This window comes from Micropterus dolomieu, linkage group LG03 (assembly GCF_021292245.1).
Source record: "Micropterus dolomieu isolate WLL.071019.BEF.003 ecotype Adirondacks linkage group LG03, ASM2129224v1, whole genome shotgun sequence".
Classification (NCBI taxonomy): Eukaryota; Metazoa; Chordata; class Actinopteri; order Centrarchiformes; family Centrarchidae; genus Micropterus; species Micropterus dolomieu.
Window position 1 is genome coordinate 23,456,714 of NC_060152.1, and position 13,913 is coordinate 23,470,626.

At 38.7% G+C, this 13,913-nt stretch overlaps 1 protein-coding gene across 6 annotated transcripts in view; it reads left to right on the forward strand.

The window, feature by feature from the left end:
• grb10b (growth factor receptor-bound protein 10b) overlaps nucleotides 1-12,610 on the forward strand; it is an 82,241-nt gene extending 69,631 nt beyond the window's left edge. For 5 of the 6 annotated variants that reach the window (XM_046043869.1, XM_046043871.1, XM_046043872.1 and 2 more), the window contains 11 exons: nucleotides 2,225-2,340; nucleotides 2,858-2,932; nucleotides 4,616-4,753; nucleotides 5,003-5,113; nucleotides 5,468-5,566; nucleotides 5,776-5,853; nucleotides 6,137-6,253; nucleotides 6,545-6,611; nucleotides 6,731-6,818; nucleotides 6,958-7,051; nucleotides 7,512-12,610. In XM_046043869.1, the coding sequence (XP_045899825.1) occupies nucleotides 2,225-2,340; nucleotides 2,858-2,932; nucleotides 4,616-4,753; nucleotides 5,003-5,113; nucleotides 5,468-5,566; nucleotides 5,776-5,853; nucleotides 6,137-6,253; nucleotides 6,545-6,611; nucleotides 6,731-6,818; nucleotides 6,958-7,051; nucleotides 7,512-7,658 (1,130 nt within the window). In that variant the 3' untranslated portion in view covers nucleotides 7,659-12,610. The remainder of the gene's footprint in view (nucleotides 1-2,224; nucleotides 2,341-2,857; nucleotides 2,933-4,615; nucleotides 4,754-5,002; nucleotides 5,114-5,467; nucleotides 5,567-5,775; nucleotides 5,854-6,136; nucleotides 6,254-6,544; nucleotides 6,612-6,730; nucleotides 6,819-6,957; nucleotides 7,052-7,511) is intronic. The other variant, XM_046043870.1, reaches the window with a different exon arrangement.
• Nucleotides 12,611-13,913: the final 1,303 nt, after the last annotated feature.

Sequence of the window (13,913 nt, forward strand, 5' to 3'; positions counted from 1 at the left end):
GGGGGGGGGGGGGGGGGGGGGGGGGGGGATCCTTAACAAAATACTATGCCCAAAATTATGTTAATCCGAATTGCTGTTAAAAAGGTAGGAAATATTTGAAGTTGAATTGCATTTAGTGGTAGTTGGAATCCCTCTCTGTATTGTAAGCATTATATATGTCTGACATATTCTAAACATTTATTTGGATATTTCAGCCAATGATTTGGCTTGTTTGGAGCTCTGTTAGTTGTGTGATTGCCAGACATTTCCTATAGTTTGTTAGCTAGTTGCTTTTCATTTATAAACTCTGATTGTAATTGCGTTTAAATTACTTCTCCATGAGGTACTGATGTTTTTTCTAGTTTTCCGTATACTGCATGTTGACTGAGCCACCGGAAACACCAAAAATATATAACACATGTTGTTAAATCATTTGAACTGTAGTTGGAATGGCTATATCTGCAGTCAGTTTTTTTTGGTCAACAGTATATAAAAGTTAAATGTCTCTCAAGTGTGTTTAGTGAAAATTGCCTACATGTAGATATACAGTTCTAGCCAATCACTTAATATTTTGAAGAATACTTTTATAATTATATATGAAGTGCTATACTATAGTTATTATTATTTTATTATAGTATGAGATGAGGTAGTATGCGAAAGTCCTGTTTGTGTGTGTGTACATGTGCACAAACCGTATGTCTGGACTGCACATGTATGTGCTGTTTTACTTCATGTGTGCACATGTGGTTGGTTGGTAGACGGGAATAAGAGTTTCAGATAGACCCGAACAATGGTGTGTTTGAATAGAGGACCTATTTCCGTACATCGCTGCCCACTCTTGGTAAGCTGCTGAATTGGATGAAATGGCCCTTTGAGATAAGTAACATTGACCTCTACTTGTCAACATGAAAAGGTTAACAACTCTGGGACAGTGAGGTAGTGTTGCCAGGGTGAGTCACTGTCACGAACATGAGTGACTCATCAGACAGGCGACAAGAGGAAATGGAAAGAAAAAGAAGAGTCGTGACTGGGAGGATGAGGGAACACATGAAATGAGATAATGATGTGAATTAGATCTGTACAGTCAGGTTTCTATGAAGTTCTCCATTTCACATCAAAAAGAGATATTAGACCAGATAGTGGTATTGCAAAAGATAGTGAACATTTTAATTAAATCTACTGGGGAAGGATGTCTTTTATTAAAGACATGACAGAGAGAACTTGTAAGGCTGTTGGAAATGAGTCATAACAGACAAAGAATAGAAATCATCAGGACCTTTGACCACATCCATACAAAACCTCTCAAAACCGCACACACTTTTAATTGAATCATATCCTCTTTTATTTTGAAAGAGAAAGGCCCTGGTCTGATTATTAGTCATAGCTCGTTTGATAAGCACAAACAGTTGAAACCAGTCTGCATTTCTAAACATCTTTTTAGACCACTGAACAGGCCAAATGGAGCCCAGGATTAGTTCAGGGCATTTTGTACCATTCACCACTACAATAACACAATAATTGCCTAAAAAATTTAATTATGGTGAAATGAATTGTGTGGTCACACCAGTCATATATGTATCCTTTAAACCTGTATTTCCAGGTGCAGATGTTTGTAACTATGAGTGCGTCAAGAGATTATTGGCAGAGAATCAGTGCTTACTGGACTTATCATGGATAAGAAATGTATGTCTTAGCTACACTGTCTTAGAACAAACATCTGACTTGATGTAAAGATGTTTTTTTAACAACTCTAAAAAAATGCACTGGTTAAAAGAAATGCTGTTTGATTGTCATTGGGAATAGGTGAGATAATCTCACACCACTGACATGATTTTGTTTTGAAAAAATAAGACGATTTTTGCTTAAAAATAGACCAAATTACATGTTGAGATGAACAGTGTGTAATTTTTCAGTTTCTGTTTTCAGTTTCATTTTGATGTCTTTCTTTTTCAGACATACCAGAAAGATTGAAGACAGATATTTCTGGAAAATTATAATATCTACAGAGGCCCATAGTACTTGTGTGACAAACTTTGGCAATGTAATTTAAGACTATAACATTCACATGTGGCCATTCACTCCTGTGACAGAACATGTTATATTAATGTATGTTTTGTAAGTAAAATTGTATATGTATTGTATATTATATGTGGTATAGTTGTAAGGAAATTATACAAATGGTTTGAAGAATAAACACCAACCTCCTTTGATGTTCTTGTTCCTCTCTCTGCCTGTCTCACCTCAGAGCGCTGTCTAGAAGACCATGAGCTGGTGGTTCAGGTCCAGGCCTCTATGAACAGCGACAGTAGATTCCTCTTCAGGAAGAACTATGCCAAATATGAATTCTTCAGAAACCCCCTGGTAAATTGCTTTTTCTTGGGAATTTTTTAACACGCTATATGACTCCTGATGTCTTCTTGTTGAAATATGTTACACATATAGCCTGTAAAAAAAAATCTGCATGGATTGTTTTTGCATTTTTGTGATTTTTTTAACACAATGCATTTTTAGGTCATTTGAAATAAACTGGATATGGATGTTAAAATTATAGCAGTATTACTCCTCATGATTTGTAGTATTTTGAGCATTCAGTCAAATGAAAAGGGACATTCAAGAGTTTACTAGTGACATTTGCTATAAAGAGTGGCCACTTGCCTCGGAGATGAATGAAAGACGTGTTCGTCGACAAAGTGTCTCTCTTCATTTTGTATTCTTGTGAAATATTATGACAGCTGACTGCACTGATGGGATTTGCGTGACGTTCCTTTTTCTGTCACAAATTCCGACCCTATAATTATTGTCACAGTGGCTGATATTCTCTCTTGTCTGACTCCTTCTCTCTCTCTCTCTCTCTCTCTCCACCCTCTCCTTCCACCAGACATTTTTCCCGGAGCACATGGTTGCATGGTGCCAGGAAACCAGTCGCACAATTCTACCATCTCAGCTCCTTCAGGTACATACAGCACACACACACACACACACACACACACACACACACGCCATGTGTCTCTCTCATTCTCTCTCCTCTTCCTGACACGCACACAGCTTAGTTACCTCAGAGTCAGCACCCGCTGCATACTGTACAATCAAGCTGACATACCTCACCTCTGACCCTTAGACAGTGTGTCTCGTCAGAGCCTGCAGTAATAACTACTGTTGATCCCCTGTTGACACATGACTGTCTCGGCACATGCACCGCAGGCCCGACACTTGTGATGGATGGAATTAGGCAGTCACATATAGAACATACAGTTCCCCATCTACCTACCGTATGTTTGCAATTCACACGCTTGTGTCATGCTACTTATCCGCCTCACAGACCACTCTCGGGCCACACTCGGATTTCACAAAAGATATGAAGAAAAGAAAAGGCCTGGGAGGAGACCAGACAAAAAGCTTCTTGGGATCTTGAAGAGCTTTGGTTTTAATGGATGGAGGGTTTACATGCAGTCTGGCTCTCTCCTGTATCAAGTAATGGAGCTGTCAGAGGCAAAACCACAAGTGGAATCCATCCCTTCATCCATGCCACTCACAGAAAGCTTTTAACTCCCCTGCTGATCATAGAGACGTTATGCTCCGTTATGCTCCACATAGAAGAGTCAATAAATGAATGGGGATGTGGTGAGCCTGAGTTGTGTCAGGAATCCCCAGTGTTTGACTTATTCTAAACACAAGATCTTTGCACTTAATTAGAGTGCTGTCCAAACCAAGACGGTTTCTGACCTGAGCTCAGCCAGGTGTTTGCAATATTTGCCATTATGCAAGAAACATGTGTTAGTGCAAAGCAGCAGGGTGAAGTGCCTCAAAAAGAAAAGCTTTTTGAATGAACGTTCCAGAAAAATGGAAAGTGTTCATGCATGAGGCCCATTGTAGGATGTTTCCAAACACTAGGAAACGTGTGGAACAGTTTACCTTCTAGCCACAGGCCACAGATTCCAAATCAGCTCTAATAACTTAACCTGCCACTTCATGGTGTGACATTTTTGTAAAACATAGAAACAGCAAACCCGAAATACTTCAGACACCCACAAGACAATTTAGACTTTAAAGGTTCACAAAAGGAATGTGCTGTGTGTTGATTCAACATATGTACTGTGTTTGTCTTAGAAAGGCACATTGCAAAGCATTAACCTTTGCTTAAATATTTAATAAAAATGTATTTTTGAAATTAATTACAGGCCTTGCTTAAAACATGAGTAGATTATGCATATACTGTACATATTTATTTATGTGGATGTACACACAACAATATCAGCCCTTTTCAGTCCACTGCACTCTAGACACGCTTTGATTTTACAGACAATAGCACAATGTCTGGCCTTATCGCTGGTCGATGTTTGTCAATACCGCGATGTGTAAGGATTCAAGCTGCTGCTCATCTTAAACATCAGCTGTCAGTCTTTCACTTAGCCCTAGTAATGTTGTGTTCTTTGACAGAAATCAGTTGTCTCCCGGCTGTGATGCCTCTGCAGATGGTGTCTGCTACAGCTTTCAGTATCTGGCTGTGATGGTGACCGAGTACTTAAAGGCTTCAAATGTGATCCAGTGTTGCCCTCATAAGGACATAATAGAGTGAATGAATCCAAACTTTGTGTGCTGATACCCTGCTCCATGTCTTTCTTGCTCCCTCTTTCAGAACTTCCTAGCGACAAGTAGCTGTCCAGAGATCCAGGGGTACATGTATGTGAAGGAGGTGGGTAGAAAGTCGTGGAAGAAAGTGTATATGTTCCTGCGGCGCTCAGGACTCTACTGCTCTACAAAAGGAACCTCGAAGGTAACAGAAACTTCAAGGGCCAGAATATGTCTCATTGTAATATTTGTACCACGTACAAGTAATAGTTTATATGTATCCTGCATTAAAAGTTTACAAAAACACAGTAAATATTCCAGATTAAACATGATTACCTTCAAAGAATCAGCCTTTTATTGATGGTGGTCTTTCTGCACATCTCTCTGTCTATCAGCACCTCCAAGGCTATGTCTCGCTGTTATGTTCTAACTTATTAATTACATCCGTCTCCAGGAGCCCAGACATTTACAGTTACTAGCGGACCTTGAAGACAGCAACATCTTCACTGTCATCACAGGCAAAAAGCTGCATGGTGCACCCACAGACTACGGGTTCTGTATCAAGGTGAGTCTCAGATGACAGAAATGAGATGAAGCTGATTTCTAATGAAATATTATGGGCTGAGCAATGATTGACATCCTGTGCAGCTCCCTATCTCAGGCAGAGCGCACTGGCATGCTTAGTTTTATATATGAGTGCTGAGTGCTGAGGTCCTGGTTTATTGCTGTGTTTCCAAATGTTTTAAAGTGTGTATATGTAATAAATGTTGTAGATGAGCAAACAGTTCAAGCATTTTTTTTCTCACGATCTTTATCAGCTCGTTAGCTCAGTTAATTCCATCAGTGATGTCAGTGATATTGGTTGTGCTGATAGCGAAGGTGATGAGGATTATCTATTTTGAAAAATGTCAATTCGCAGCCTAATAAAAGTCGAGGGGAGTTGAAGGAGTTGAGGATGATGTGTGCCGAGGATGAACAGGGCAGGACCTGTTGGATGACTGCCTTCCGGCTCTTTAAGGTAGAACCTAACAGTCTCAAAAATATATAGCATAGTTTTTTATGTCTTTTGTTTTTCTCTTCAGATCAAGAATTTCTAAAAACTGTGCCGGAATCAAAAATGAATCCCAAAAAAAAAGTTGCTGATTCCATTTAATAGACAACTAGCAATTTTTTTTATTTATTTATTTATTTATGTTGGTTGACCAGTGTGTTCCTCTTTCTATACAGTATGGGATTGTGTTGTACCAGAATTACAAGATTCCTCAACAAAGAAAAACCTTACTTTCACACTTCTCAGCACCTGTGGTAAGTTTACCTCTTTATTTAAAATTCTGTTGAAGCACCTTCAAACCTAAAAGCAATCATTTCAGCGTAACAGCATTGTGTTGATAAAGTCCCAGATCTCTGACATTAGCAAAACATTGATTGTGCAGAAATACTGTTGTAATGTCTGCACCAGGAATAAGTTAAGGAGAATGATATTCACCAAAATGCTTACCTGTGGCGCCTCACTAGCTGAACCCAGGTCACTTGTGGAGCTGCCTTTGTGTTCACAATTTGACTGTCATGTATCTCTGTCTCCCCCTAGCGGAGTGTATCCGAGAACTCCCTTGTGGCAATGGATTTCTCAGGGAGGATAGGCCGGGTGATTGACAACCCTGTGGAAGCTCAGAGCGCTGCGATGGAGGAGGGACATGCATGGAGGGTGAGACACAGCCTCAGTTTTTATGTTCTCTCTGTCAACAATGCCAGGAGTGGAGGTGACAGTATATATTTTATTAATTTTTTTACAAAGGATATTGTAAACTTACAATTAAGAGTTTAAAATAATTTTACAATACAGTAATGACTGTTAAGTACATTCAGTTGTTACAAAATGTGAAGCCTCACCACCTCGTGTTGAGAAAAGCTGTAAATACAGTAGAATTACCCTGTCAAGTATACCAGATCATGAACTAATCCCTCTTATTTTGTCTGTGTCTGGCATCTCTCTCAGAAGAGGAGTACACGAATGAACATATTAGGCTCCCACAGTCCACTTCACCACTCCTCACTAAGCTCAGGTAAATGCAAAGACATTTAGGATCAACAAAATAATGACGATGATGATTGTTGCCTTTATTTAATTTCTGAAAGATTTTTCAAAATATACTTTAAAATGTATTTTTGATTTTCTATGCAGTCATCCACATAGCTCAGTTGTGGTTCCATGGCAGGATAACCAGAGAAGAATCCCATCGCATCATCCACCAGCAGGGACAAGTCGATGGGTAAGGGAGCAGGAGCTAAAACAACTGTTATACATACAGATTTCCTATTCACTGAATATACCTGAATCAGAAACAAAAGAGTTAAATGTTTTCAACTGAATATTTTTCTCACAGCGTCCTCCTTTCTCTCATTGCACAGGTTGTTTCTGCTGAGAGTCAGTCAGAGTAACCCCAAGGCGTTTGTGCTCACATTGTGCCATCACCAGAAAATCAAACATTTCCAGATACTACCGGTATGCACTTCTTGCCATTTAATCATTATTTTTTTATACTTTTATTAAATAGTGGGCACTGACTGTTGAAAATACATGTTACAATAGCAAGAAGCAATTGAAAAGGGTTTAAAGAATGGTTGGCCATATAACCTGTGCTCAACAGTTTTGAAGGTTAAATACAGTAGCAAGTACTAAAGTAGAGGCTATTATTATTAAAGCTGTTTTGTCTCATTTGTGACAAGTCTGGGGTTTTTTTTGGAGACAATAAAAAGCAAAAGTCTTCTGTACTCCCTTACAGATCATATTATTTCATCTGTTGGCCCATTAGCTTTACCTGATTGCCTACCGAAAAGCATTGTTTTTGTCAGCTATGTCACTCCTAGGCCAACCATTGTTTTGGCCTTTAAAATAAATACATGTCCTTTCTTTTCTCTTGCCATGCGGTGTGTCCCTGCTCCGGACCCTTTGACGCTGGCAGTGTGAAGAGGACGGCCAAGTCTTCTTTAGCCTTGACGATGGCGCCACCAAGTTCACCGACCTGATTCAGCTGGTGGAGTTCTACCAGCTCAACAGAGGAGTGCTGCCTTGTAAACTCAAACACCCGTGCACCGTTGTGGCCTTATGACATCTTCGGATCATCTGACCCCATGACCTCAATCACTTGACCTAACTCTGCCTAAAACAAACAAAACATAAAGAACCTTTCTGTTGGTTGGTTCTTTTTTTAAATCTTTATAAGAAGCTGGTGAATTGACTGATGTTTCGTTTTCTTTTTATATTGTTGTGAGTCTGCCGGAGACTGCTGACTTGTTGGATACCCTTTGGTTTGCATGGATGTTTGAGGAGTCGGATGCACAACTTGTTCACAAGGTTTCTCAGTCAAGAAGAGAGAAGATAAAGGAAATGAACACTGCCGTTTGTGTCAGTGCTGTTGCAAAATCTTCCACAATCTTGCTACCCATAGTCATCGATAAGCTTGGACACAGTAATCCTCAAGGTTGTATTATACAGCTCAAATGTATACTGCATTTCCTTTCAACTGGACAACCAGCAGGACAACTCAAGCTTTCGTGTTGGACCACTCTGCTCTCTGAGAACAAACAGTAGTCTTTGTCACATGTCCTCAAAGAATATACTGTAGATGGAGAGTTGATTGTCTCAGTTTTGCACTCATCGAAGTGGGAGTGGCCTTTGGCGGCGCATGACTTCCCCGCTGTCACATCACTTAACTGGGAGATGGTGCCACCGCCCTCTAGTGTCATAGGTATGTAAGGGCATGTCAAAATTCAACATGGATGAAGATTTGAAGGCGCCAGAAAAAGTGTTTGTTTTGAATCCCTTTTGAGGTTTGGAAACATGAGAAGTTTGTCAAGTCAAATTAGCCTGGAGAAAATGGCTGAGGAAAAATCCGGAACTGTTGAAATTAGTTCAAAGAAAGTATTTTTTTAAGTGTGGACATTATAAAATCTGCTTTGTCTACATTCACAGAAATGTATTTGCTAATCTCTGACCACACAGGGTTTCTTTTCTTAATGATACATTCATTGCAGTTATGTATTGTTATCAAGATTGTATTTAATATTTGTTTTTAAGTCCACCTTTTGCATTCTGGATAGTTGCAACTCTTCATTATTCACATAAGCTACAGTAAGGTCATTCTGTACTTGTTCTATTGCACGCTTCAGTTCCCTAAAGTATTTCCCATGCAACTTCCATAAAAATGAGTAAGCATTAATGTGTCATTCAGGGTGAAATAACAAGTAGAAAAGCAAGTAGAATTTTGTAACCAGGTCAACAGTTATGGTGACTGCAATGTTGAAAAGTGTAACCAGGGGAACCAAGCAATATGCAGTAGTTCACTGCAGGTAAAGGCATTATGATATCTGTTGCAGAAGATGAAGTGGGACAATGGAGAGTATCAATCTTTTGTTTGATTCTCCTCGCCCACAGCACAGGAAAGGATAACCACTAGCATTTCCTTTAGGTCTTTTTCAAGTGACAGCAAATCAAATTAAACAAAAATGATCAATCATTGCGGCACAAAACTGGGTCAGCCCAGAGATACAGTGGGTCCTTTGGGGAAACATCTGTCCTCGTTCTGGGCCCTCTTTTCACATGTGTCACACATTGTTCCACAAATTGCCTCCTACCTGTTGGAAGTCAGTGAGACGTTATCAAACGTAAATGTGGCTAGGAACATGGTTTAGTGTTCTCCGACTCCACACCGATAGACTCTGTGCATTACATTCCATATAATGCGGCCTTCTTCCACCTGTAAGTACTTGTAAACCTACAGTATCACATACACACCTACTGCCTACTGCATGCCACATCTTTATGAGTTCAGGCAGGCTGTAAAAGAGGTAGTCGGTGTTGCTACAGTGTGGATAAAACATGTAAGGATAGAAGAGGATTGTAAACAAATGATAGATGCCTCTCCTTCTCCATCTCTGTTCTTCTCGGCCTGTCTCACCTGGTCTCATCACACTTACTTTAGCCTGCTGTTGGATAAACTGAAAATACACTCTTGGGCGTGGCAGCAACATAGAACTGGACATTTTAGGACTTAGTGTTCTGACTGCAAACTATTATTTTACCCCTGATTACAGAATAGCCCCTGGTACATGATGTGTTTTTGATTGACATAATAAAAGTGGCGTAATGCCAGCCAAGGTCAAAAAAGTATTTTAATGGATTTCCCTTTGTGTTTTGGCCACATCTACGATGGAGCCCCTGTAATTAACTGAAGTGAAAGGAAGATTTCAACACGGTGTCTCTAGACAACCTGGATCAAATTTCCTTTTGAATAGATAGGGATACTTTTTTTAGCACCTATTGACCATGTCTAGCAGAACGGAACTAAATAGATAACACATGAAGAGCAACACCCAAATTCATATTCTGGGAAGAAATACTTGGAGTCACTCCCAGTAAATTTGGTTCATAATCATGCCCTTTGATATGTCTCACCACAAACAGTGGTTTCCTTTGTTTTTTGTCTCTCTTTTTTTTTTTTGTTTTTTGTTATTTAATGACTATGCCTGAAATTTCTAAAAACTCACACAGAAGTTTTATTTAGTCCAAGCTTTGGTTGTAGCTCTGGTTAGGTCACCAGCCATAAGATGGTTAGATATCTATTTGTACTTATCTGTAATGCACACATCAACAGCCATGACTTATTTACCTGCAGGTTGTCTTAAAGTATATTGAACATCTGAGATGCAGAATAGCTGCACCGTATTGACTCTCTGTGCATGGTCACCGTTATTTATCTGAGATGCAATGACTCAATCATTTTTAAAGTACTGTTGCAGCAAAATGTATTTATTTATCTGGATGTGACTGATTACTTGAAAATTTTAAGATTTATTTTTCTCAGCGCTGTTCTCTACTGTTTTCTTTTGTCATTACCATGAAATGATTGACCAGTGTGTTCTGTTATTCTAATTATTGTTGTGGTAATGACATAGCATCTATTGATGTGTTTTGTTATCTTTATTTAGTTCAATTCAAAAGCAGTTTTGTCATCATCAACACTTGTTATGAAGTGATGTTTGAAAGCACACTGGCATCCATAGTGTTGACATTGTCATTCCAATAGATGACAGGTGGAATGTTGTGAAATTGCAAAACAAGTTTCCCAAAGCATTAGTCACTATTACTGTTAAATTAATTACTCTCCCGGATGTATAAAAATATAATCATTACAATTACAATGCGTTTATGTTTAAAAGCCTCAGATTTTCTCAAGACTGTTTTGTTGTTGATCTAAACAAGAAAAAATTCATATGAATTAAAGTAAAAAAAGGCACAAATGTTTTGGGAAACTGGGTCAAATCAAACTCAGCATTCTCATAACTCACTGTTGAAACTTCTTGCCTTGAAAAAAAATAATTGTAGAAATTGTTACATTCAAGTTAAACCGTTTCAATGAAAATCTTTTAATGCTTAGATTAGATATAATTGAAGAAATGCATAACAACACCCCCTACCCCAACACACCGCACATACAGACACAGGCGTGTCACAATTTTAAAATTGCAATGAACAGGGATGTGATAAATCCATGTTATTGAAACCATACCAGAGCAACATTGTTAAATGGGTCACAGCATTGACCTCCTTTCAGCAGAATGAGGAAACTTAATTTATTAGGTAGGTTTTAGAATTTGCATGAATACATACATTCTTTTGTTGTTGCTGAAAGTCATCTTAAGCTAAACTTAATTCACTGAAGTTGATGCTAGCTGTGTCTACATTCGATCCCCCGAGAGTCTACCCACACTGCGGTCATCTTCAACTCCCATTATTACTTTTTCTTCTGGGTGAAGTGAATGGTAGCATTTGAGGAGGAACAGATGGCTTTTAAGGTGTAGTTAGCATTCACATTAAAATATATATATATATATAACTCTAACTGCAAAATGCAGAAAGGTAAATGAAATTTGAAAACACAGAAAAAAGAAATCAGGCGATTTGTATGTCCACGTTTTTTACACTAAACAGAAATGAATGTCACTGGGTTGCTCAGGGTTCACTGGTAGCATGTTAAAAACTACTGGTCTCAGATCGCTAGGACTGTTATGTACAAGATGATGGATTCATAAATATTTGAGTTTCATTCAGTTTGGAGTTTTTACAACACACATTATGTGCCCCACCAAGCAAAATTTAGTAGATTCAGGACTATTTAAAGAGGACAGTAACAAAGCCTAAAATATTTGCCTGGCTACCTGAGATAATTTAAAAGCCCATCTCTAACAATGTTACCTATTCACATTTGGAAACAATTAGTGACCAGTTCATAAAACATTTTCAATTTTCATGCCCTGTTTTCTAGTAAAGTAGAAAAAATCATCTAATGTGATTCATTTCATCATTTTACGCTGTGTCTTACAGAGATAAACAAATAGACACTCAAACGTGTAAATAAAGGAACTAACAATGAAGCGCATTTCAGTTTTGGTAGCCAGGAAACTTGTAACAACAGATGGTGCCTCTGACGACTCCTCTTCCTTTGCACAAACCAGACCTAACATGTGGACCAAATGACAGACAAAGCTACCGTTCAGAGGGGACCGTTCGCCCCAGAAACCTTGTAGTCCATGAATACAATTCAAAAACAGAAAACGGCACTCTAAATGATTGTGGCGAAAGGTGACTGAGAGTGAATGCTCATATTTTGAGTTGAAGTTTCAGTTCAAAGTTGAAAGTGATTTGCCCCCTGTCCTGCAAAGATGGATTGATCGATTATCATCTTGAATTTTGTGCTTTTTCATAACATTGTCACAATGCAAGATACCATGGCTGTACAAATGAGTAAAATAAAAAATATATCTATATATGAAAATATAAACTTTTATGTATTTCAGGGAATGCAAAAAAGAAAACAGTAACTTATCTCTTTTTTGTAAGAGAGAGCTTCTGTATTCAAAATGTGCTTTGCTTCAATCTGTAAATAGTTGAATGGCTTATAAATCTTAATTGTAACCTTTTCAGGTATTTTTGTACAAATAAGGGACTGATATATTCTGTTTATTGTAATTAGAATAAAACATTAATACATTGATATAAAAACCTGTGTTTGTCTTTATTGAGTGGAAATTTCCTTTGAAGCGTTTGCCAACTAAAGAATGTGACACTACTGTATTGGATGTATGCAACACATTTACACAGAGTGTAAACCATACTGTGTGTGCATTGGTTGTAATAACAATTGCATGAACAGTTTTGTGTTTTCAAGATTAATGTGTCCAGAATCTGAAAAACAAATGTTCAAAATTCCAGTTGCTATCCTTGGCAAAATTCACTTCTATTGAAAGAGTAACCCTTAGGTTTTCCAGTAGATGGTGCAATACAACAACACGTTCAAGAGCTTACAAAATGATGTTAATCTAACGGTCACTTATTATGGGAAATGATTTAGCAACAATGGGGCCTACATGTATCCAATAAATCCCGTGAACAATTCAGTATGTGACATATAAATGCTAAAAACGTGGGCTCCCACAGTAAGAACACTGCATTGATCCTACTGAGAATTGACCCTTTTACACAAAGTGTGTCACACCCTTTGGATTATCAGTCATAAGATTAACATGCTTGAAGCTTTGCTGTCCGCTGCCAGAGTAACCTTCACATAATCTTTTCCAAAAACTCATGAAACAAAGTTAGTGTGCTATGTTTTCTGTATATCAGTATATGAGTTTTAAGATTGTTTCTATTGGTAGATGGATGGTCCCTGACACTTGACAGCCTGAACAGATCATGCCTGTACTGCCTGTATATCATTAGCAATACGGTTAGAGAATAAGAAATGCTAGGATTCATGCAGAACAAGTTCAAGTTTGCTGTTGTGCATCAGCCTTTTTTTAATGTCCTGCCCCATCCACCTGAGCTTCTCCCTGCTCTGTCTCCGCCGACAGAGATTAGCAGACTGGCGAGAATGGGAAAACATGAGTGTCACGTATAGTGCCCAGAGAACCTGATGTGAAGAGGGCAGAAAAGAGCTTGTGAGAAGTGCCTGTATGCAAAAAAACTCCAAGTATGCCAAAGAGTGAAATGTAGAAGTGCCGGTACTCGCCTACTACCGGCAAACTTCAAGCACTGAAATAAGTTGGCCAACTTATTTCACTCAGCGTGCAGAGACAAGGACACGGGAAGTAGCCTAATGATGCTGCAACCCCCACAGCAACCTAAAAACCTGGCAAGCTTGGAGTCAAATAACAGCTGGGACAGGAGGAGAGATGAGGCCAATGTGCTGCTGAGGAAATGGGTAAAAAGAAAGACAAGGTTCAATGACATCACAGAGAAAATCAACATCCTTCCCATAATCATGTAACAGAAACACACCAGTGACATCATGGTTTACTATCATTAG